The 26,355-nt window shown below is 40.6% G+C and overlaps 1 protein-coding gene across 1 annotated transcript in view; it reads right to left on the minus strand.

Annotated features, from left to right (window-relative positions):
- Positions 1 to 22,458, minus strand: part of XRCC2 (X-ray repair cross complementing 2) — a 29,681-nt gene extending 7,223 nt beyond the window's left edge. The window contains exons 1-2 of the mRNA XM_058533846.1: positions 22,353 to 22,458; positions 7,103 to 7,184 (exon numbers count right to left, since the gene is read on the minus strand). Of these exons, the coding sequence (XP_058389829.1) occupies positions 7,103 to 7,184; positions 22,353 to 22,391 (121 nt within the window). The 5' untranslated portion in view covers positions 22,392 to 22,458. The remainder of the gene's footprint in view (positions 1 to 7,102; positions 7,185 to 22,352) is intronic.
- Positions 22,459 to 26,355: the final 3,897 nt, after the last annotated feature.

Genomic DNA, 26,355 nt, shown 5'->3' on the forward strand with positions numbered 1-26,355 from the left:
ACCAATAAGCAGACTGCACCAAACCCTCCCTCTCCTCTCCCCAGCCAAGTAGGCAGAAAAGACTGATCAGCGGCAATTAACCTTTCTATGGTACTTTACAAATGAAAAGGGACTTCTTCATAATACCTCATTTGATCCTAGCAATAACATTCTGAGGTAGGAAAAGCAAACTTTATCATCTTCCATCAGCACCTTCATCATGCTATATAATTTTGACTATTTACTTGATTTATACTTCCTGTAACTACTTTAAGGTTGGGACTTGAATAGTCCATCCATCCCCAGCACAAACACAGGATCTTTTGAATGCACTTCATCAGATTACTTTCTTCCTAAGAAATTCCTGAGATAGGGCCGGCCCCGTGGCTTAGCGGTTAAGTGCGCGGGCTCCGCTACTGGGGGCCCCGTTTCGGATCCCGGGCGCGCACCACGCACCGCTTCTGCGGCCATGCTGAGGCCGCGTCCCACATACAGCAACTAGAAGGATGTGCAACTATGATGTACAACTATCTACTGGGGCTTTGGGGGGGGGGGGAAACAAAAAAAAAAAAGGAGGAGGATTGGCAATAGATGTTAGCTCAGAGCTGGTCTTCCTCAGCAAAAAGAGGAGGATTAGCATGGATGTTAGCTCAGGGCTGATCTTCCTCACAAAAAAAAATAATAATAATCTTCAACCATTATGTTCTATAGAGGAGACACGGTCCTTTTAACTGTGTCTGAAGTCACCATCTCATATGTTTCTGTGAGCTGTTACAAAAAATTGCACCCTTGTCCAAAGTACTGAGTATGACAACTTGTAGTAAAACAACAACAACAACAACAACAAAAACCTCTAAAGTTTGGCACTTGACAAATTAAATTAAATCAGAAAATCTGGATGGTCTGGCCTTGATAGTTCCTCTCACAAATAGGATGCTGCAAGGGGTTTTGGGTAACAGATTGTCAGAGTAAGTTTATGAATCCAAAGATCCTTCAAAATAAGGAAAAGAAAGAAAAGCCAAAAGATACATCATCTTGCTACCAAGCTATTAATTGTAAAACAAATAAGTTGAATTTGCAGAAGAGTATCACTATAGCACTGAAGAGGCTATGAATTGGTATATGGTACTGAATAACTAGTATCCAAAAAAGCATTAAAAGTATGTTTACAACAGCATTAGAGACTCCTATAACCCCTAAATCTCTTACTGCTTCAACTTGAGCTTCCCTATAACAATTTCTGATAGGGGCCGGCCCGGTGGCGCAAGCAGTTAAGTGTGTGCGCTCCAGTGCGGCGGCCCGGGGTTCGCCAGTTCGGATCCCAGGCACGCACCAACGCACCGCTTGTCAGGCCATGCTGTGGCGGTGTCCCATATAAAGTGGAGGAAGATGGGCCGGCTCCGTGGCTTGGCGGTTAAGTGCGCGCGCTCTGGTGCTGGTGGCCCGGGTTCGGATCCCGGGCGCACCCCAGGGCACCGCTTCTCCCTCTAACGCGGGGCCGGGTCCCACGTGCAGCAACTAGAAGGATGTGAACCTGTGACATACAGCTATCTACTGGGGCTTTGGGGGGAAAAAAATGAATGAATAAAATCTTTAAAAAATAATAATAATAAAAAAAATAAATTGGAGGAAGATGGGCACGGATGTTAGCCCAGGGCCAGTCTTCCTCAGCAAAAAAAAAAAAAAAAAAAAAAAGAGGAGGATTGGTAGATGTTGGCACAGGGCTGATCTCCTCACAAAAAAAAAAAAAAAATTTCTGATGAACTGCTGTTGATAAATAACCCTTATAGTCCCAGTCTTATGTCTGCTATTGCTCCAATGAGTATTCAGCTAACTAGTTTTATTGCTATAAGATCCATGATAGTTTTAAGTAAACTTTGTTAGTAACTGAACATGATGGTGTTTTTCGAGATTCTATAAATGTACTATTCAAATAGTGCTGCAAACCCATGTTTTAATGTCAGTTTCATAAGTTCAACTTAATAATATCCTTTCTGATAGAAAGAACAGAAAGTTCAGCGGCTGGCCCCATGGCGTAGCAGTTAAGTGCACATGCTCTGCTACTGGCGGCCTGGGTTCGGATCCCAGGCGTGCAGTGACACATCGCTTGTCAGGCCATGCTGTGGCGGCGTCCCATATAAAGTGGAGGAAGATGGGCACAGATGTTAGCCCAGGGCCAGTTTTCCTCAGCAAAAAGAGGAAGACTGGCATGGAAGTTAGCTCAGGGCTGATCTTCCTCACACACACACACACTAAATAAATAAATAAATATTAAAAAAAAAATACACTCACAAGATTATAATAAAAAAAAAGAAAGTTCAATCTTTTGTCTATCATGTTTGATCAAAATTTGTCTTTTATTGATAGTTTAGAATTTTTTTGCTAACAGTTCTGCTCTATAAGAAATATTAAAGGGAGTCCTTCAGGCTGACTGAAAGGACAGTAGACAGCAACTTGAATTGAAATGAATTAATAAAGAACAGGTAAATGTAACTACATAGGTAAATGTAAGAGACAGTATAAATGTGTTTTATATTTGTAACTTTTTTCCTTATCTGATTTAAGAAACAACTGCATTAAGTAATAATTTTAATTAAGTAATAATTTTAAATGTGTTTATGGGCATACTATGTATAAATATGTAATTTGTAAAAGCACAAAGGGGAAAAATGGAGATATACAGTAGCAAAATTTTCATAAAATATTGAAATTAAGATAGTATTAATCCAAACTAGATTGTTATAAATTAAGATGTTAATTGTAATCCTCAGGACAACCAATAGGAAAAAAAATCATAAAAAATAAAGTAAAAATAGGGCCGGCCCCGTGGCGTAGTGGTTGGGTGCATGTGCTCTGCTGCTGGCAGCCCGGGTTCAGATCCCGGGCGTGCACCGATGCACCACTTGTCAGGCCATGCTGTGGCGGTGTCCCACATAAAGTGAAGGAAGATGGGGCACGGACGTTAGCCCAGGGCCAGTCTTCCTCAGCAAAGAGAGGAGGATTGGCATGGATGTTAGCTCAGGGCTGATCTTCCTCACACACACACAAAAAAAGCAAAAATAATGACAAGAAATTAAAATGGTATACTAGAAAATTTCTACTTAACACAAAAGAAGATAGTAAAGGAGACATAGAGACACAAAAAAGACATGACATATATAAAACAGACAGCAAAACAGCAGTCATAAATCCTGTCTTATTGGTAATTCACTAACTGTAAATGGATTAAACAGTCTAAACAAAAGGCAGATTGGCAGAATGGAATAAAAAAACATGATCCAACTATCAGCTGTCTACACTGGGCGCACTTTACATTCCAAGTCACAAAAAGCTTGACGGAAAAAGGACAGAAAAAGATACACTCTGCAAACAGTAACCAAAAGAAAGCTGAAGTGGTTGTACTATTATCAGACAAAAATTGTTATTAGAGACAAAGAAGGACATTTTTTATTTATTATCGTGGTAAAGGACATATAACATAAAATTTACCATCTTAACCATTTTTACGTGTACAGTTCAGTAGTGTTAAATATATTTACATTGTTGTGAAACAGATCTCTAGAACTTTTTCATGTTGCAAAACTGAACTCTGTACCCATTAAACAACAACTGCCCTTTTCCCTGCTCTCCCCAGCCCCTGGTAACCACCATTCTACTTTCTGTTTCTATGAATTTGACTTCTTTAGATACATCATATAAATGGAATCATACAAATACTTTTCTTTTTGTGACTGGCGGATTTCACTTTGCATGTCCTCCAAGTTCATCCATCTTGCAGCATGTGACAGGATTTCCTCCCTTTTTAAGACCGAATAATAGTCCATTGTACGTATATACCACATTTTGTGTATCCATTCATCTGTTGATGAACATTTGGGTTGCTTCCATCTCTTAGCTATTGTGAGCAGTGCTGCTGTGAACATAGGTGTGCATATATCTCTTCAATAACCTGCTTTCAATTCTTTCAGATATATACCCAGAAGTTGAATTGTTGGATCATACGGTAGTTCTATTTTTAACTTTTTGAGAAACCTCCATACTGCTTTCCACAGTGGTTGCACCATCTTACAATCCCACCAACATGCACAGGGTTCTGATTTCTCCACATCCTTACCAACACTTATTTTCTGGTTTTTTTATAGTAGCCATCCTAATGGGTGTGAGGTGACAAAGGACACTTTATAATGATAATGAGTCAATCCATCAATCAGATATAATAATAATAATAAACTTATCTGTGCCCAACTATACATGAAGCCCCAAAACATCTGAAGGAAAAACCAACAGAACTAAAAGGAGAAACAGACAATTCAACAATAATAGTTGGAGTCTTTAATACTCCACTTTCAATAGTGGATAGAACAACTAGACAGAAGATCAGCAAGGAAACAGAAGACCTGAACGACACTGAAAACCAACTAGAACTAAGAGACAGCAATAAAACACTGCCCCAACTAGAGCAGAATACACTCTTGTCAAGTGCACATGGACACTCTCCAGGATAGACCATATATTTGGCCATAAAACAAGTCTCAATAAATTTTAAAAGACTGAAATCACAGAAGTATGTTCTCTGATCAGAAAAGAATGAAAACAAGGGCTGGCCCTGTAGTGTAATGGTTAAGTTCGGCACACTCTGCTTCAGCAGCCCGGGTTTGTGGGTTTGGATCCCGGGCGTGGACCTACACCACTCATCAGCCATGCTGTGGCGGTGAACCACATACCAAACAGAGGAAGATTGGCACAGATGTTAGCTCAGGGCTAATCTTTGTCAAGCAAAGAAAAAAAAAAAAGAGGAAGACTGGCAACAGATGTTAGCTCAGGATGAATCTTCCTCAGCCAAAAAAGAAAAAATGAAAATAGAAATCAATAACAACAACAAAAAAAGCTGTAAATCTTCTTGACCTTGGATTAGGCAATGGCTTCTTAGCTATGATACCAAAAGCATGAGCAACCAAAGATAAATTGGACTTCATCAAAATCAATAACTTTGTGGGGACTGCAGCTGGTGAGTGTGGGTGACAGTGAGGGCTGAGGGATGGGCAGGGGGACAACAAAGTGAAGAGAGGGCTTGGTTCTGGGCACAGAGACCTAGGACCCTGGGGTCCGCTTTCCCATGTGCATCTTATCCTTGGATTGGGGCAGGGTCACAATCATATAAACTCCTGTATTAAAAAAAAATTAATAACTTTGCACTTCAACGGACACCATCAAGACAGTGAAAAGACAACCCACAGAATGTGTATTTGCAAATCATATATTTGATAACGGACCTGTATCTAGACTATATAAAGGACTCTTACAACTCAATAATAAAAAGACAGCCCAATTTTAAAAATGGGCAATAGATCTGACATTTCTCCAAATTACCTATACAAATTGCCAATAAGCACACGCAAAGATGCTTAACATCATTAGCAATAAGGGAAATGTAAATCAAACCACAATGAGAAATCACTTCATACTCATTTGTTTGCGGGTTGTGGGGAAATCGGAACCATCATACATTTTACTGCTGGTGGCAAGTAAAACGTGCAGCTGGTGTGGAAAATAGTCAGGCAGTTCCACAAAAGGTTAAACATAAAATTACCATAAAACCTAGCAGTCCTCCTTGTAGGTACTACCCAAGAGAACTGAAAACATATATCCACAGAAAAACCTGTACACACATAATCATAGCAGTGTTACTCATAACAGCCAAAAAGTAGAAACAACCCAAATGTCTGTCAACTGATGAATGGATAAACAAAATGTGGTGTACCCATACAACAGAATATTATTCAACCATAAAAAGGAATGAACTACTGATGCATGCTACAATATGATGAACCTTGAAAAGATTATACAAAGTGAAAGAAGCCAGTCACAGAACACAACTTACTGTATGATTCCAATTATATGAAATATCCAGAAAAAGGAAATCTACAGTCCGATAGTAGATTAGCAGTTGCCTAGGGCTGAGGGAGGTGGGAGGAAATGGGGAATGATTACTAATAGGTATGGCTTTTTTTTTTTTTTTTGTGAGGAAGATCAGCCCTGAGCTAATATCCATGCTAATCCTCCTCTTTTTGCTGAGGAAGACCGGCTCTGAGCTAACATCTAGTGCCAATCCTCCTCCTTTTTTTTTTCCTCAAAGCCCCAGTAGATAGTTGTATGTCATAGTTGCACATCCTGCTAGTTGCTGTATGTGGGACGCGGCCTCAGCATGGCCGGAGAAGCGGTATGTTGGTGCGTGCCCGGGACCCGAACCCGGGCCGCCAGTAGTGGAGCACGCGCACTTAATCGCTAAGCCACGGGGTCGGCCCTAGGCATGCCTTTGGGGTGATGAAAATGTTCTAAAATTGATTGTGGTGATGTTTGCGTAACTGTGTGAATACTAAAAATCATTGACTTGTACACCTAAATGGGTGAAGTCTATCTCTATAAAGTTGTTACATTAAAAAAGAAAAAAACAACCTAACCACACTATCTTCTTGATAAGTTTTTGCTAGTGTAGAAGTACTAATAGAACAAGTAGATATGTCTTTTCCCTACCATAGAAATATTAAGAGAACAGGGTACCTAAGGACTTTCCTGTGATTCTCAAACTTCTGTAGAAAAAAAAAGGAATTATAACAACAAGACTCCCACAAATATTGTGTGTTGGGATAAGAGAGGTCAATGTGTATTCTGAAGATTTACCACAGATAAGCCAAACGTCATCTCATCTGACATAGATAAGGAAGGCTTAAAAGTGTTTTGTCAGGATCTGTTGCTCAGTTTTTAATTTTACAGTTTAACCTACATAGCTTCTTGCTAGGGGTATGTGTATGTATATAAACAAACATGTGGGTTTTTTGTGTGTGTATGTGAGGAAGATTAGCCCTGAGCTAACATCTGTTGCCAGTCCTCTTCTTTTTGCTGAGGAAGATTGGCCCTGGGCTGTGCCCATCTTCCTCCACTCTATATGTGGGACGCCACCACAGCATGGCTCGGTAAGAGTATAGGTCTGCGCCCAGGATCCGAACCTGTGAACCCTGGGCTGCTGAAGCGGAGTGCGTGAACTTAACTACTATGCCACTGGGCCAGCCCCCAAAAATAACTTAATTTATGACACTATATTTTGGTTTGAGATTGTTTTTACCAAGCACAGGTGAATCTTCATCAGCAAACAGATACGGTTCTATGTCTTTCAAGGAACTTCTACCTTCAAGTCTGGCAAGGAGCTTGTAAAACAAAAAAAAAAAAAAAGAGAAGGAAAAATCATTACCTAAAAACATAAAATCCTAGAAATCTACATTTATACAATTTTCCAAAAGTATATAAAAAAAGACTTTTCATAATTTTGAGGATTTGGGGGAAATTATAAAATAGGAAATACAATTTAGAAGAAAAATTGTGTTCATTTATTCAGAAAATATTTATTTAATTTTTTGTTTTTGTACCAAATACTGATGGTATAAAATGAGTCCCTGCCCTCAAAAGAACTGATAGTGTAGTTGGAGATACAGGACCAAACTGCTATTGCAAAGTATTTACCTTCCTTATGTGTTATAAGTATCTTTTCCACTATACTTATCACACTTGTTATATAGGTATCAGCTTTTAATCTGTCTGCCCATTATATTGTCCTTATCTAGTAGAGGGGAGGGCACAAAAAAGAAAGGTGGAGAAAAACTTCCTTGAGGAACTCCCACATGAATTTGTTGGGGGGTAAATGGGGCAGCCATACCAGGTAGATGGGACAACACAGCCAAGGCACAGAGGTTATAAATAGCACTGTGTGTAGGTAAACTACACGCAGATTTGAATTGCCAGAGCTTGTAGCATGAAACAGGCAGGAGACAATAAAGTGCTAAAGCACAGGCCAGATCACAGAAGGTCTTCGCTGCCATGTTTAGGAGCTTGCTCCTTGGCTTGTGGACAAGAGCAAGGGGTTTTAAGCTACACAGTGAGAAGCAGTCAGGAATGGTTGAGAGTAGAGAGTTGGGACTCCAGAACCAGACCTGCCAGGTCACTTCTCTGGGCCTGAGGTTTCTCATCAGTAAGGTGAAGATAACTAACAGTATCTCCTTCACAAGGCTGCTGAGGATTCGATATGTTAAGAGTGCTTAGCAGAGAGTAAGTACTAGGTAAGTATGAGCTATTACTACCGGCATTTCAAACAGCTCATCCTGGTGGCTAGTAGGGAATGGATTGAGAGCATAACCAGAAATGGAGCGAAGGCTGGATCTCACACTAACCTGGAGGAGGAGTGCCCGCACCAAGACCTCAGTTAGGATGACAGCAAGCAGAAGTTGGTGACTGATTTAAATGTCAATGAGGGAAATGTAATCAGAGCTGACTCTCAAGTTTCTAAGGAATCAGCACAGATTTGACGACCCTTCTACACAACAAAAGAAAAAACAAGCATATCAGAAATGGGAAGAAAAGCAGTCACCCCTTGTGTTTTTTTTATCGAAGCAAAAGTTTTGAAAAGATTTCCTGAAGTGATGAAAAGGTTCTATATATTAATTTAGCAAATATTTATTGAATTTCTATTATCTACAAAGCACTACGACAGGTAAAACAGAGACTACAAAGATGAGGAAGACAATTAACCTGCCCTCAAAGAACCTGCAGTCTAGGTCCTCCAGGAGATGAGATTTTACTACAAAACAAGGTACAGACTGCTGATGACACACACAAGAAAGAGGAGAGAGCAGAGATTCTGAAGGCGTACCCGACGTCAAAACTATTTTCATATATATTAAGACACTGCTCATCTTTTTCACAAAGTTGACACTTGCACTGAGGGTGCAACAGTGGGTAAAACTGCTGGCACCCAGCACACTCGGGACATTGGCATCAAGCTGTATTATTACACATGGTGTTCCTCACCACTGGCAGAAAAACATACCCAAACAAGAAAAACTACTTTTACATAAGAATGTCTCTGATGAGGCAGTAAAGAGTATTAGTTCTATTAAATTATGACTCTTGAGTGCTTTTTAAAATATTCTTTGTGATGATATGAAAAGCATACTAGTAGGAAAGAATTCACTCTTGACCAAAGAGAAGTGCTGCCTTTGCCCTGTCTCCTGGGAGATAATCTCTAAACCTCTTGGAACATCCTGCCTGATAAAAGTATCATTGTTTACTTGAGGGTCCTGAGCCACACCAGAGAGTCAAACAATGTGACTTATGGTGGGGGCTTTGGGTAAGCTGACATCTGGTATCAGAGGCACTGGAGACTGAGGTCAGCTGTTTGGGCAGGGACCATGTCTACATGAGAGCTCCAAAGACACCAAAGTTCAAGTGAGCTTCCCTGGTGGGCATACGTCACACATTGTTGCTGGGAGGGAGAAGTTAGCACTGTCCACAGTCCCACTGGGAGAGGACAGCTGGAGGCTCTGCATCTGGAATTCTCCTGGACTTCGCCCCATTACATCTCTTCCCTTGGATGATTTTAATCTGCATCCTTTCATCATAGTAAACCATAAGCATGAATATAACAGCTTTCAGCAAGTTCTGTGAGTCCTAGCGAATTATTACACCTGAAGGTGGTCTTGGGGAACTCTCCAGTTGGTGACAGAGTGAAGGCAGTCTTGGGGACTTCCCCCTAACTTCACATACAGATAAAGCACTTCTGTGCCAAACTGAAGTACAAAGGGTTTTCTCTAGGAAAAGCACTTGTGTGATCATCTGAGTTGGATGCTGTTTTCATGGAATATCCTTTTATTTGAAAGAACTACTGATAGACAAACTATGATTATACAGACTTTGGTATTTGGCAAACATTTTATTGAAAACGAAGAAAGTGAGCCTGTCACTTCAAGGAAAATAACTGACAGTATTTGTTGCCAATGATAATATGTGAATTTTGGAAAACTTTTTTCCACCACTGTAAGCTTGATAGCTTCCCAATACTTAAGGTCCTTTTTGGCGAAGTCACTGGGGATTTTAATGAATGTGATTTTGGGGGGATAATTATATAAGGAAACACGTCAATACTTGTAAGATCTGCATAACTCAGTGGACCAATATTTCCAAATGACCAATGCATGATGTTAAATCATTCCTGGGTAAAAGATTCACTCTAAGTGTAAGACAGATCAATGGGTTTTAATGTCTGAAAAGTTCGTTGATATAATTCTATATTCTACGTTGCAATTAACTTTTAAGAAAAACTACTGCTTGTCAAGTTTTGGTACAGTATCAAAGAAGACTATCCACAATCATCTGAAAAGATCTTAAAATAATCCTTCCTTTTCCAACTATGTATCTCTAAGAGGCCAGATATTCTTCATATACTTTAACCAGAACAACATACAGTAAGAGACTGGATACAGAAGAAGAGATGAGAACCCAGTTAACTTCTATTCAGCCAGACATAAAGAGATTTGCAAATATGTAAAACAATGTCACTCCTCACTGCATTTTTTGTTTAGGAAAATATAGCTATTTTTCAAAAGAATATTTGTGATAATATTCAATAGGTTTATTACTGTCACTTGTACATGAATGTAAATATTTTAAATTTTAAATTTCTCAGTTTCACTGACAGATATATCCCACATAAACAAAAGCACTTTGGGATGTTAATTGGACTTATTGTGGTAATCATTTTACAATATATACAAATATTGAATCATTATGCTGCATACCTGAAACTAACATCAATTATACCTCAATTGAAAAAAAAAGCTCTTTGGAATCCTCAATAATTTTTAAATGTGTAATGCAGTCCTAAGACCAAAAAGAATGAGAACTACTGAGTTAGAAGATTGAAAGTCCACCTTAAAGGAGAAGACACAGAGACTTTCGTGAACAAGATGGAACATGTAAAATGACTATAAAATGTTTTAAAAAGCTTGTATACAAATGATGACATCCTCACCAGAATGCTTAACTCGGGAAGTTACTCCAGTTGTTTACTCTTACTGTCATTGCTCAAAACATTTTAGAACCCTCCCCCTGAGACCTCCTTGTAAGAAGATAGTATTCAAGAAGTGTTATGAGGGCCGGCCCCATGGCTTAGCGGTAAAGTGCGCGCGCTCCGCTGCTGGCGGCCCGGGTTTGGATCCCGGGCGCACACCAATGCACTGCTTCTCCGGCCATGCTGAGGCCGTGTCCCACATACATCAACTAGAAGGCTGTGCAGCTATGACATACAACTATCTACTGGGGCTTTCGGGGGAAAATAAATTAAAAAAAAAAAAAAAAAAAGAAGTGTTATGATTTTATTGACATGACTCTTGGACAAAGATGGTATTACTCCTCTTACCAAACTGGCTGACTTGGCCGATATGCATCTGACTTTCCACTCTTTTTAAAAAATCAAATTCAGGGCCGGCCCCATGGCTTAGCGGTTAAGTGCGCACGCTCCGCTGCTGGCGGCCCGGGTTTGGATCCTGGGCGCACACCGATGCATCGCTTCTCCGGCCATGCTGAGGCTGCGTCCCACATACAGCAACTAGAAGGATGTGCAGCTATGACATACAACTATCTACTGGGGCTTTGGGGGAAAAAAAAAAAATCAAATTCATTTTCAAAGGATGAAAACTTTCCACCATTGAGAATATTCAAAATAACGTTTTGTAAGGCCAAAAGCAGAGTGTACTGAATACAGGAGTGAAAGTACCGTCCAGAACTTGGAAATAGATCAACCCTTAGATTTAACCTTACAAATAATGGATAATATCAACATCTTATAGAAGTCACTTTATGGGACAAGATATCTTCCAAACCTAAGCAGAAAATACCCTAAAAATCTGACAAACCTGACAGACTGTTATAGAAATTAAAATAAATGATGTTTCCAGATTTGAGGAATCAGTTGAAAGAAGCAAGGAATAGTCAATCTGGAGTTTCAGAAGGGCAAAGAAGAGTCTGTTAAGTGTCCAGGGTAAAGGGAACCCAAATAAGTTCTGCCTGATGCGACAGTTCAATCCTTTTAGGGCAGACTAGCACATCAGGCAATCAGAGCATGGTGATGGTAACCATTAAGATAATTCAACTATTTCTCTTGATTCTCTGAGCAACCTTTCTGAGGCCAAATTTCCTAACTGGGAAAGAAGACACAGAGGACAACACAATTTTAGTCTATGTGACAGTTTCACTAATATTATAAATTAACAGATTTGGCATTTGGTTTGTAAACTGGTACATGCTAGGTTTTATTATCATAAAAATAGTTATCTAATAATAGCTACTATTTGTGCTTAATGTGGTATCAGCAGTACATAATTTATAAATTTCTTTTAATTGTCACATTAAGTCTGATTATTACCATTCTATTTTTTTAAGATGAAAAGACTACTAGAGTATCACAAAAGACTACTTCAGTATCACTGAATCTGATAAGATTTGAGTACAAGGACAAATGTACCTACTATTGGTCTGTCTAGGTCCTGTTTAGGCAATTCTCTGGCCTCTTCTAACCATCTTTTAGTAGTCCCTCTAACACCAACAAGCAGCCCCAAATGTTTCCAATAGCAGCGTCATTACTGGAGCAAGTATACAGTCTAAAAAAGGATAATACTCACACACATGTTTGCTGGTAAACATTCCAGGCAAGTTAAGTGTGTTCCAGGAACTGAGTGAGGTGCTAAGGACATATAGATGTAGCAGACAAAGTTCCTGTCCTCAAAGAATTTAATGGGGCAGAGTCAAAAGGTTTAAAAAGTGCAGTAAAGCATTGTAAGTGCTATAACAGAAACACATGGGGTGCTGAGAAGGCATAAAATGGAGATGGTCAATTCTGATCTGTTAGAGAGGCACATTTAATTTTGAATTAGAGATTTAGCACGTAGTTCTTTCAGGTACATACAGAATGTCCACTGATAGATGCTTTTCTTCTTCCTACCTGGAATGTCCTTTCTCTATTCTCTCAATTAAATTCCCTAAGGCCTAGACTATATATTTTTTAAATTTTATTTATTTTTTTTTCCCCAAAAGCCCCAGTGGATAGTTGTATGTCATAGCTGCACATCCTTCTAGCTGCTGTAGGTGGGACGCGGCCTCAGCACGGCTGGAGAAGCGGTGCGTCACTGCGCACCCAGGATCCGAACCCACGCCACCAGCAGCGGAGCGCGTGCACTTAACCGCTAAGCCACGGGGCTGGCCCCAGGCCCAGACTATTGAACGAACAAAAATTCTACATATTCTTCAAGACCACTTCCTTTCATTAAGCTATTACTATCCTTAAGAACACATTACCAGCCTGTCTCCCTCATCTAGATGTTCACGCTTAAAAGGAAAGGGATCTATCTTGGTCTGCCACCAATTCCAAAATCTTCACATTTGGCAGAAACTTAGTAGCTGTCCGTTAAAGTGAAGACAAACAGCATAGGTAGGTAGAATTGGGGGAAGGAAGGAGAGTATAAAGAACCTCAAACTATTTAGATTTTCATGTTTGGACAATGTACACAAACTTCTACTAAACAAAAGTCCATGAGTATTCTTATGGCTATCATCAAAGTTCTTTTTCCTGTGTGTGCGTGTGAGGAAGATCAGCCCTGAGCTAACATCCAATACCAATCCTCCTCTTTCTTTTTTGTTTCTTTTGTTTGTTTTGCTGACAAAGATTGGCCCTGAGCTAACATCCATGCCCATCTTCCTCCACTTTATATGGGATGCCGCCACAGTATGGCTTGACAAGGGGAGCGTTGGTGCACACGCGCCTGGGATCTGAACCTGTGAACCCGGGGCCTCCGAAGCGGAGCGCACACACTTAACCGCCTGCGCCACCAGGCTGGCCCCTATCGTCAAAGTTCTTAATACTCACTAACAAAAGTCCATTTTAGAGGCAGTCATATACTTCAATGCCTGTTAAGTAGAATACATATCATACACGTTTTTAAATATCATTTAGATATGGAAAAGTTTACACTAGAGCAGGAAGGAGTGCTTAAAAATCAAAGTAACCAGAAATGAATGACGTTAAAGCAAACGTGTATCTACGACTCATTTGGATAAAAGCTGATTTCCCCAACTTTCTATGATCAAATCTGTTTACAGATGGACCCAGCAGCAAGGTTTCAAACCTCTAAGTATAAAAGGCTCCCTAAAGAAGCAAACATTCTAAACCAAATATTCCCACCCCTGCCCTGTAACAGGCCTGGATTTCCACCTACAAATTGAATACAATTCTTAGTAGTTTTACTACTGATATACAGAGAAAATTCACTTCAGGCAAAAAATGTGTGTGTAACTATAACAGGGAAAGTAAGAGAGGTGCTGGAATGAGCAGGAAGGCGAGCAAAAGCAGCAGCTCTGTTAACTTGCACGCGATTAACGCAAAATTTGGCCCTTATCGTGGTAGTCCCTTAAGTTGGAGGACTAATTCTTTTTCACATGTGAAATTAGGCTTCTCTGCCACTTTGAAAATTCAACAGCCCTCCAGGGCAGAGTACGAGGCCTGGCTCTTCAATAAAGCTTTTGTCTAAATTATATGGAAAAGACAACTGTTACTCAAATATTATATCGTTAAATTCCATTGTTTCTAGGTAAATTCCCTGAAGAGCTGCTGATTTTATAATTAATATTTTTCAAAGCAATCATCCTATAAGAGGAAAAGGAAAAACAGATAAATATATAAAAAGTCAAGCAAAAATTACTATACATACCTGACTATTTAAGCAGCATTAATTTCTAGCAGAATTTGTAAGGACTAAATTTTAAATTTATGACATCCAACAAATTAGTAATTCCATTAAATGCATACTTAAGATTTCATTAGGAAGTTATATCAGGCTGTGCTTCAAAATTTCATTTAGACAGAAAAATCGACTATACGCAAGATCCCAGAAAGAGACAGTAAAGCACGGAATCAAAAGTGCAGGAGCTTAATGTTGGCGGAACGCACATCCTCCCCTTGTGTGTGAGGAACTCCGCTGGAGAAACACTTCCGGTGTCTTCTGCCATCCTCTCATTCTCTCTTCTCCAGGGAAGGAGAGATTTTTCTAATGGGTTCTTTTACGAGCAGGAACTAGACACGCACCGATTAGCCCCTTCCTCTCTCCTGACAGCCTTCCTGCAGGAAGTGCACGTTCTGCCGTGTTCCTAGACTTCAGTCTAGTAGAAGGAGCACTTGGAAATGAGCCTTTGGCAACATCAAGTTCACTGATAACCTTGACAAGAGCACTTTTAGTGGAACGGTGGAGACAGAAGCCAGATTACAGTGGGCTAAAGAGTGAATGGGAGACAAGGAAGGACAGGCAGAGTGTACAAACAACTCTGCTCTGCTAAGGAGTAAGGGAAGGGGGCTGGTTTGCGGTTTGACGTCTAGGGCGGTTTATTGTTTGTTTTGTTTTTATTGTTTTATGTTAGGATACTGAGGGAAATGATTGGTAGAAAAGAAGATTGAAGATGTACAAAACAGAGAAAAATGACCATAGGAGTGTGAATATCTGCAGGAGTGACGTCCTTGAGGAAGAAGAATGGGATGGATGGAATCTACATCACAATAAGTTGCCCTTTCCTAGAAGCAAAAATATTTATTTTATTTTACAGGAGGGAATTCAGAGAAAATCAGTATATATATTATTATCAATATAGACGATGCAAAAGCAGGTGTTGCTATATTACTATCCAATTAAAGTAGACTTCAGAGCAAAGAAAATTACTAGAGACAAAGAGGGACATTACATAATGATAAGGGGATCAATCCACCAGGAAGACATCTGATTCTAAATGTGTACACATCAAACAGAGCCTCAAAATACATGAAGCAAAACTCATACAGCTGAAAGGAGAAACAGACAAATCCACAATCATGGCTGGGACTTCAACACCCACCTCTCAGCAATTGATATACTAGACAGAAAATCATCAAGGATATAGAACATGTGAACAACACAACCAATAGGATCTAATTCACACATATAGAACATTCTACCCAACAATAGCAGAATATATATATTTTTTATTGCGCCCGTGGAACATTCATCACGACAGATCACATCCTGGGCCATAAAACAAACCTCAACACATTTAAAAGAACTGAAATCATAGAGTATGTTCCCTGACAATAATGGAAACAAACCAGAAATCATACCAGAAAGACAACAGGAAAAAATAGGGGAGATCCTGTCAAATTTCTTGTTTTCTCAACAATATATAAGATAGAAAGAGGGGAGAATGAAAAGAGAAGGAAGGCGTGAAATTCATCCACTGAACAAACAATTATTGAGTGCCCACTGTGCGCTAAATATGGTTCTAGACACTGGGACTAAAGCAGTAAACCCAAAAGACAACCAAGTCTGCTCTCCTGACCCTTAAATGGCAGGGGTGGGAGGTGGGGAGGAAGACAACATAAACACAACATAAAATGCCAGTGGCGAGAAGTGTTAAGAAAAAGAATAAACAGACTAAAGGATAAATTAACAGTAGAAAGGACCGCCTTATACTGGATGATCAGGAAAAGCTGCTCTTCTAGGTTGACGTGCGAGCAGAAACCTGAAGCAAGTGAGGAAGTGAGCCCTGTGAATTTCCGAGGGCGCAGCAATCTCGGCAGAGTGAACAGGAGGTACAGAGGCTGGGAGGCTGAAGAGGACTAAGTGAGGGACAGCAGTAGGGGAGATCAGAGAGACAGGAGATCAGAGATTACGGGCTGAAGGGCAAATCATGTAGAATTGCAAACCACGCATCACTGTAGGAAATAAGGATTCTGGATTTTATTACAAATGATACAAGAGCCTCTGGAAAGCTTTGAGCAGTAGAGTCTCCTTATGCTGTAAATGGATCACCCTGGATACTATGTGGAAAATACACTAGGGTAAGTAAGTGTGGAAGGGTGGAAGCAGAGGTCAGTTAGGAGGTGACTGCAATAAAGAAAGCGATGGTGACAAGGAAGAGGAATGACTGCAGTCAAGACAATGGACGTGGTCAAAGTCATGATATATACTGAAGGCACAGCAGACACAATTTGCTAATGCACTGAATGTGGGTTGATAGAGAAAAAGACGATTGAAGAATGATTCCAAGGTTTCTGCCTTGGAACAAGTAAAACGAAGTCACCATTTAACAAGATAGGGAAGACCTGGGAGGAAGCAGGTTGGGGGTGTGTGTGTGTGTGTGGTGGTAAATCAAGACTTCAGTTTGGGTATATTAAAGTTTTCCCCAATATTTTAATTTTGAAAAATTTCAAACCTACAGAGAAACTTTAAGAATAGTGACAACTCACCAACTGGGAGAAAATATTTGCAAATATATCCAACAAGGGGTTAATTTCCAAAATATAAAAAGAACTCATACAACTCAACAACAAATAAGTGAACAACCCAATCAAAAAATGGGCAGAGGATCTGAACGGAAATATTTTCAAAGATACACAGATGGCCAACAGGCACATGAAAAGATGTTCAACATCACTAGTTACTAGGGAAATGCAAATCAAAACTACAATGAGATATCACCTTACTCCTGTTAGAATGGCCATAATTAACAAGGCAAGGGGCCAGCCTGTGGCTTAGCGGGTAAGTGTGCGCACTGTGCTACTGGCCGCCCAGGTTCAGATCGCAGGCACACACCAACGCACCGCTTCTCCAGCCACATTGAGGCGGCGTCCCACATACAGCAACTAGAAGGATGTGCAACTATGATATACAACTATCTACTGGGGCTTTGGGGAGAAAAAGGGGGAAAAAAAGGAGGATTGGCAATAGATGTTAGCTCAGGGCCGGCCTTCCTCAGCAAAAAGAGGATTGGCATGGATGTTAGCTCAGGGCTGATCTTCTACAGGAGAAAAAAAAACAAGGCAAGAATTAACAAATGTTGGAGAGGATGTGGAGAAAAAGGAATTCTCATACAGTGCTGGTAGGAATGCAAACTGGTGCAGCCACTACAGAGAAGAGTATGGAGATTCCTCAAAAAATTAAATGGCGATTCCTCAAAAAATACCATATGACCCAGGTATCCCACTACTGGGTATTTATCCAAAGAACATGAAATCAACAATTCAAAAAAATGTATGTACCCCTATGTTCATTACAGCATTATTCACAATAGCCAAGATGTGGAAGCAACCCAAGTGCCCATCAACAGATGAATGGATAAAGAGGATGTGGCATATACATACAATGGAATACTACTCAGCCATAAAAAAGACAAAATTGTCCCATTTACAACATGGATGGACCCTGGGGGTATTATGCTAAGCAAAGTAAGTTAGAATGAGAAAGACAAATATTGCATGATTTCACTCATATGTGGAAGATAAACACAGATAAGGAGAACAGATTAGTGGTTACCAGAGGAGAAGGCAGTAGAGGGAGGGCAAAAGGGGGAAAAGGGCACATATGTACCGTGACAGATAAAAACTAGACTATTGGTGGAGAACACGATGCAGTCTATGTGGAAACTGAAATTTAATAATGTACACCTGAAATTTACACAAGGTTATAAGCCAACAGGACCTCAATAAAATAATTTAAAAAATCTTTTTAAAAAGCAATATACTAGAGGAAACAATCCAAATGTTCACCAACTGATGAATGGATAAATAAAATGCGATAAATTAAGGAAAAAAAAGAATAAGTGAACACCAGTATACCTTTACCTAATTCATCTATTGCTAACATTTTGCCAAATTTTTTTTTTTTAAGATTTTATTTATTTATTCCCCCCCCAAAGCCCTAGTAGACAGTTGTATGTCATAGCTGCACATCCTTCTAGTTGCTGTATGTGGGACGTGGCCTCAGTATGGCTGGAGAAGCTGTATGTGGGACGTGGCCTCAGCATGGCCAGAGAAGCCGTGCGTCGGTGTGCACCTGGGATTCGAACCCGGGCCGCCAGCAGCGGAGCGCGTGCACTCAACCGCTAAGCCATGGGGCTGGCCCACCAAATTTTTCTTTTGCTGAACCACTTCCTCTCAAATATTTTAATACATATCTTCTAAGAAAAAAAATACCCTCTTGCACAAGTACATTACTACAATTATCACACTCATAAATTTAACATTGATACATACAATATTCTTTAATACATACTCTTTATTATATTTTCCCTGGATCCAGAATTCACTCAAAGATGAACGTGTTAAGTTTGGAATGCCTACTAAACATCCATGTGGATATGTCAAGAAGATAATGGTGGGGCCGGCCAGGTGGCGCAAGTGGCTAAGTGCGCGCACTCTGCTGCGGTGGCCTGGGGTTCACCGGTTCAGATCCCGGGCGCACACAGATGCACTGCTTGTTAAGCCATGCTGTGCCGGTGTCCCATATAAAGCAGAGGAAGATGGGCACGGATGTTAGCCCAGCGCCCGTCTTCCTCAGCAAAAAAGAGGAGGATTGGCATTGGATGTTAGCTCAGGGCTGGTCTTCCTCACAAAAAAAAAAAAAAGGAAGATAATGGAACAAATGTGTATGGAATTCAGGAGTAAGGCTGGATTTGATGACAGATGTTTTGTAGTGAAAAAGGGAACAAATTACTAGGGAGATCTTGTTGGCCTGGGAGTCCATTTGAGGTTGATGGTTATAAATTTAAAATGAAATCAGTCAGCCTAGTTGTGATTTTCTCTAGTAATATTCAGCTGAGTGGGTAGAGACACAGCAAAAGCAGACAGCTGGCTTAACCATGGTAAGGAAAGTAGGTCAGAGGTGTAAAGAGGCAGGGAAGTTGATGGTATTTATAATGGAGTAATGCTAATGATGGAGCTCTGCTTCTATTCTGGCTAAGAGGAGAAGCAAAGATGGAAGGGGATAAGCGTTATTCTAAAAGTCTGTGATTACATAAAACCAAAATATTATCATTTAATAAATATTAAATATTTGTCCTATTTAATATTTGCCTCTGGCAAAAAGGCCACTCTGTACCTTTTCTAAGAAAAGAAAACCAGTCATTATCATCTATAAATATTTATCACGTGTTTACTATGCAGAGACTACCTGTGCTTAGTGAAAGGAGTCTCTAAGAAGCCCCCTCCTAGAGGCAGGGCTGAAAGGGAACTGAGAAACCATAGTCTACCACCCTCATTTTACACAGGCAGAAGCCCAGTGATAACTTATCCAAAGTCACAAAGTTTGTTCTTGGCAGAACCAAGGTCTCTGAACTTCTCGTCCAGTATTCTCCATCTCAGCATCCAAAATTACGACATTAGAAAATTTCTGGAAGAACGTATAAAAAAATTCTCCTTGGGAAATGATAATCGAGGGGGATAAGTTTCCTACTTTTCACTTCGGTACTACTGAAATTTTCCGTCATGAGTATGTGCTACTTTAATAATAAATATAATAGGACTAGTTAATTAAAGAAAAAAGCAAACAGTATATTGTATGTGGCAACCCAAACTGGACAGACACTTCCAATTTTTTATCCATCAGTTGTTGTAAAACTCAAGGCATATCAGCATTTTTGAGAAAATGTAAAATATACTATTTAACAACTATGTGCATTTGGTGGATGACACCAAAATACTGCCAAAATCACTGTGAATTTTTTCTAATACTCAGAGGGATACAAAAGTAAAAATGCCATTGCTACTGTGTAAAACCAAGGTAAAAAACAGATTATTCTGTGGCAAAGTGTATTCAAATGCTTGTCTTCTTTAAATCGAGAGCTTATGATATAAGTTTTCCACTTGCTCTCTCTGGTCTACCACAAACTGCATCCCTAGAACCTGTTAAAAAGGAAATATTCTTTGCAACTTTGTTTTCTTGGAAGCCCCTGTATAAAATGTCTTTTCCTTACTATTCACAAGACGTGGGAAAGGTTAGCTATTTTATATGGTGGTAATTCTAGAGAATTAAAATGTTAAAGTAGCTTATTTCAGTTTCTTGGGATAGCTCGTCACTTCAGGTATCTTTCTCAACACAATGCCTCCAAGTAGAATCCATCAAGTAGACTAATGTGCAAAGAAAGAAAACAGCATCCAAACAAATTAAGCAATGGCCATACAGTGCCCAGCACTTAACGGAAAAGAGGCTGGCTTAGCTGGTTTTGTTAACAAAAAGGAAAAGAATAAAGAAGCACCAGTTGCCCAGCTCCCTATTCTCACCTCCACCCCACTACTCTGAAGTAATCTGAGCAAGGCAGTCCAGTTTAGGATCTCCCGACAGACATGGCAGGCAGAGGATGATGCTAAATTCTTTGTTCCATTTGACTGTGCTGGGATCCCATTTTTTGGAGGCTAGGCTTGTTCTGACTGCAAAAGTCATCCACGTTTACGCTGGGTTTCAAATGATCATTTAAATAAGTAATGTTGTAACTGGAGATCTTGTACCAAGCTGTGGCTCTACACTTAAGGAGCAGGGGTTGGCAAACTATGGCCAGCAGGCCAAATCCAAAAGTTTAAAAAATAAAAGTTTTACTGGAACACAGCCACGCTCATTTGTGTACATTTCTATGGCTGCCTTCACACTAGAAGTGCAGTTGAGTACGAGTTGCAACAGAGACGGAATGGCCTGCAAAGCCTCAATATTGACTATTTGCATCTTTACAGAAAAAGTTTGCTGACTCCTGGAGCATTGCTTCTCTCCTCACCTGCATAAACAATCCTTCATAATCCACCTCTGCCTATTTCTCAGGGCTTACTTCTCAACACTGTTCTCCCTCACTAGCTTTGTTCCAACTATACAGAACTTCTTGGAGTTCCCCTAAATAAGCCACGCTGCCCCTAAACGCAGACCGCATGTATTTGCTACGGCTCTCTGCCTTGAGTGCCATCCCCTCCGGGCCAAACCACCTGCAAATGGTCCTTAAAACTTAAGCTGGTCATCATCTCCTCCCAGCTAGTCTTCCACGATTCCTGCCCCTGTATTGGATAGCATGCTTTATTACACACCCTACTGTAATCCCTTACTCCTTCTGTAATGGCAGAAGTTGTTTCTTTTGTTTCTTACTCCTATTCCTTAACCAGTGGTTGACACACAGTAAGTGCTTGATACTTGTTGGTTCAATTCCCGAATAAATTCTTGCAGGACATCAAACGGTCTGCGTGGCTCTGGAGGTACTTAGGCTGGAAATGTGAACTGGGATAGAGAGGGCTTGGTGCCGTCAGCAGAGACGTGTGGACTAGACGGACAAGGTGAGGCAACCTATTCAAATACCACCTGTCCTGGACAAGCGTCTGTCAACGCTCCCCGGCGAGCCCTCCCTCTTCCTAGCTTCTCTGGCACAGCTCCCCCTCTCTACCGCAGTCAACTGTGACAGGCTGGACCACGATCCGAGCGCGCAGAGAGCTCGCGTTCCGCCCCCGCCTGTGCTCGCAGCAAGTCCTCGCGGCTACGGGAACGACCTTCTCCGCCTCCTCGGAGGACCCCGGGTCCCGGGCGCGGCTCCCGGCGCACGGGTGGGGGTGAGGGGCTCCCGGGGCCGGTGTCCAGGCACGGCGCGTCTTCCCCAGCCCGGGGCGCCCCGGCCTCCCGGGCTCCCGGCTCCCTCACTTCCCTCGGTCCCACCCCCGCGGCTCTCACCTCCGTCCCAGACTCAGCCCTGTGGAAGGCACTACACATATTCCCGGAGGCTCGGCGCACCAGGAACTCAACTTTCCCGCCACCAGCGCCATTAACCGCGGGGGGCGGGCCCGCAGCCAGTCAGACGCGCTGACCCGCTGACCCGGGCGCGAGCATGCGCACTGCACCCACCCTCAGCCGGGGAGGTGGCGGGCATGCGCAGTAGGGCGTGCGGGCCCGGTCAGGTGACGTGGGATCCCGTCTCCTGGGCTACCGGGAGAGAGCTCGGGGTTTTGTTTTCTTCTCTCTCAGAAACTTTAATTTGTTTTTCTTGGGTAAAACTAGCAACATGTACATACGTATTTTTTTTTAAACTATTAACAAAAGATCTACTGAGCAAGCAGGCCTTTTTGTCCGTACTTGGGTTAAAAGCTCCTAGCTGGCTGTGCGTGTGATTCGTGGTTAATTCTGAAAAAAAAAGGAAAAAGTACACTAAATTTAAAAGAATTTTAAAAATATGCAAAGCCTGCAGACTTATCAAGTTGTTTTTGGAGGTAGAAGAATTCTATTACTGTTGGTTATCGTGTCCATCCATTAAGATAAATAGATACATATTAGATAGATCTATAGATAATAGCAAGATGGATAGTGTGTTTCTACTATATGCCAGACCCTGTGCCAAGTTCTGGGAACACAACAAAGAATACGAGACATGCCTGAGTGGAGTTTACGACCTACCAAGTCATTTACTGGAATGTGTTTTTAAAAAACTGGCTTTCCAGGATTGAATAGACTTAGTCTAAGGGAATAAGAGGCCAACAAAAAATGGGCTGTCATGGGGCCAGCTTGTGGCTTAGCGGTTAAGGGCCCGCACTCCACTACTGGCGGCCCAGGTTCGGATCCAGGCACACACCGACCCGCCGCTTGTGCAGCCATGCTGAGGCGGCGTCCCACATACAGCAACTAGAGGGGTGTGCAACTATGACATACAACTATCTACTGGGGCTTTGGGGAGAAAAAGGGGAAAAAAAAAAAGGAGAAGGATTGGCAATAGATGTTAGCTCAGGGCCGGTCTTCCTCAGCAAAAAGAGGAGGATTGGCATGGATGTTAGCTCAGGGCTGATCTTCCTCACACACACACACACAAAATGTGCTGTCACATCCACGAGAATTTTTATACAAACTTCATGGTAACCACTAACCAAATAATCAGGACACACACATGATAAAGAAGAACTAAGAGAACTCCCATACAGAACTACGAAACTGAATTGGCAGTCTGAAACACATGGAACGAGAAACAAAAGAAATGCAAAAGTACTGGAAAATGAGCAATAAAATAGCAACAATAAGCCCTCATGTATCAGTAATTACCCTAAATGTAAATGGACTGAACTCTCCCATCAAAAGACAGAGTAGTGGGATGGATTAAAAAATAAGACCCAATAATATGCTGCCTCCAGAAAACACATCTCAGCTCTAAAGAAAAACACAGGATCAGAGTGAAAGGATGGAAGACAATACTCCAAGCTAATGGCAAACAAAAGAAAGCAGGTGTTGCTATACTTATATCAGACAAAGTTGACTTCAAGGTAAAACGAGTAATGAGAGACAAATAGGGGCAATATATAATGATAGAAGGGACACTCCACCAAGAAGACATATCACTTTTAAATATATATGCACCCAACACAGGAGCACCAAGGTACATAAAGCAACTATTAACAAACCTAAAAGGAGGTATTAACAACAACACAATAATAGTAGGGGATCTTAACACCCTACTTTCAGGAATGGATAGGTCATCCAGACAGAAAATCAGTAAGGAAATAATGGACTTGAACAAAAAACTTGATGAGATGGACTTAATAGATACATATAGAGCACTCCATAAAAACACAGCAGATTACACATTCTTCTCAAGCACATGTGGAACATTCTCAAGAATAGACCATATGTTGGGAAAAAAGACACGCTTAGATAAATTTAAGAAGATTGAAATCATAATAAACATCTTTTCCATCCATAACGCCATAAAGCTAGAAAACAACTATAAGAGAAAAACCAGGATAGTGACAAAGTTGTGGAGACTCAACAACATGCTACTAAACAACCAATGGATCATCAATGAAATTGAAGGAGAAATCAAATCATATCTGGAGACAAATGGAAATACACCATACCAACTCATAGGGGATGCAGGAAAAGCGGTCATAAGAGGGAAACTCATAGCAATACAGGCCCACCTTAACAAACAAGAAAAAGCCCAAATAAGCAACCTCAAACTATGCCTAACACAATTAGAAAAAGAAGAACAAACAAAGCCTAAAGTCAGCAGAAGGACGGAAATAATAAAAATCAGAGCAGAAATAAATGAAATTGAAATAAAAAAAAAGTATAAAGGATCAATGAAACAAAGAGCTGGTTCTTTGAGAAGATAAACAAAATTGACAAACCCTTAGCCTGACTCACCAAGGAAAAAAGAGAGAAGGCGCAAATAAATAAAACTAGAAATAAAAAAGGAGAAATTACACTGGATACCACAGAAATACAAAAGATTATAAGAGAATACTATGAAAAACTATACGCCAACAAATAGGACAATCTAGAAGAAATGGACAAATTCTTAGACTCATACAACCTCCCAAAACCAAATCAGAAGAAATAGAGAATCTGAATAGACCAATCACAAGTCAAGAGATTGAAACAGTAATCAAAAACCTCCCAAAAAATAAAAGTCTAGGACCAGATGGCTTCTCTGGAGAATTATACCAAACATGCAAAGAGGATTTAATACCTATCCTTCTCAAACTATTCCAAAAAATAGAGGAAGATGGAACACTTCCCAACACATTCTATGAGGCCAACATCACCCTGATACTAAAGCCAGACAAAGACAATACTAAGGAAAATGGCAGACGAATATCCCTGATGAACATAGATGCACAAATCCTCAACGAAATATTGGCAAACTGAATACAGCAATACATTAAAAAGATCATACACCATGATCAAGTGGGATTTATACCAGGGACACAGGGATGGTTCAACATCTGCGAATCAATCAATATGATACATTAATGTTCCACACTAACAAAACGAGGAATAAAAACCATATGATCATCTCAATAGATGCAGAGAAGGCATTTGACAAAATCCAACATTCATTTATGATAAAAACTCTCAACAGAATGGGTATAGTAGGAAAGTACCTTAACACAATAAAGGCCATATATGACAAACCCACAACCAACATCATACTGAATGGGGAAAAAATAAAAGCCATCCTTCTGAAAACAGGAACAAGACAAGTGTGCCCACTCTAGCCACTCATATTCAAGACAGTACGGTAGTTTCTGGCCAGAGCAATTCGGCAAGAAAAAGGAATAAAAGGAATCCAAATAGGCAACAAAGAAGTGAGACTCTCACTCTTTGCAGATGACAAGATCTCATATATAGAAAACCCTAAAGAGGGGCCGGCCCTGTGGCTTAGCGGTTAAGTGCACGCACTCCGCTACTGGTGGCCTGGGTTCGGATCTCGGGTGTGCACCAACACGCTGCTTGTCTGGCCATGCTGTGGCGGCGTCCCACATACAGCAACTAGAAGGATGTGCAACTATGACATACATCTATCTACTGGGGCTTTGGGGGAGAAAAAGGGGGGGGAATAAAAGAGGAAGATTGGCAATAGATGTTAGCTCAGGGCCCGTCTTCCTCAGCAAAAAGAGGAGGATTGGCATGGATGTTAGCTCAGGGCTGATCTTCCTCTCAAAAAAAAAAAAAAAGAAAACACTAAAGAATCCATTGGAAAACTATTAGAAATAATCAACAACTACAGCAAAGTTGCAGGGTACAAAATCAACTTACAGAAATGAGTTGCATTTCTATATACCAACAACAAACTAAAAGAAAGAGAACTCAAGAAGACAATGCCATTTACAATTGCAACAAAAAGAATAAAATATCTAGAATAAATTTAACCAAGGAAGTGAAAGACCTATACAATGAAAACTATACGACATTA

This window comes from Diceros bicornis, chromosome 3 (assembly GCF_020826845.1).
Source record: "Diceros bicornis minor isolate mBicDic1 chromosome 3, mDicBic1.mat.cur, whole genome shotgun sequence".
NCBI classification, from domain to species: domain Eukaryota; kingdom Metazoa; phylum Chordata; class Mammalia; order Perissodactyla; family Rhinocerotidae; genus Diceros; species Diceros bicornis.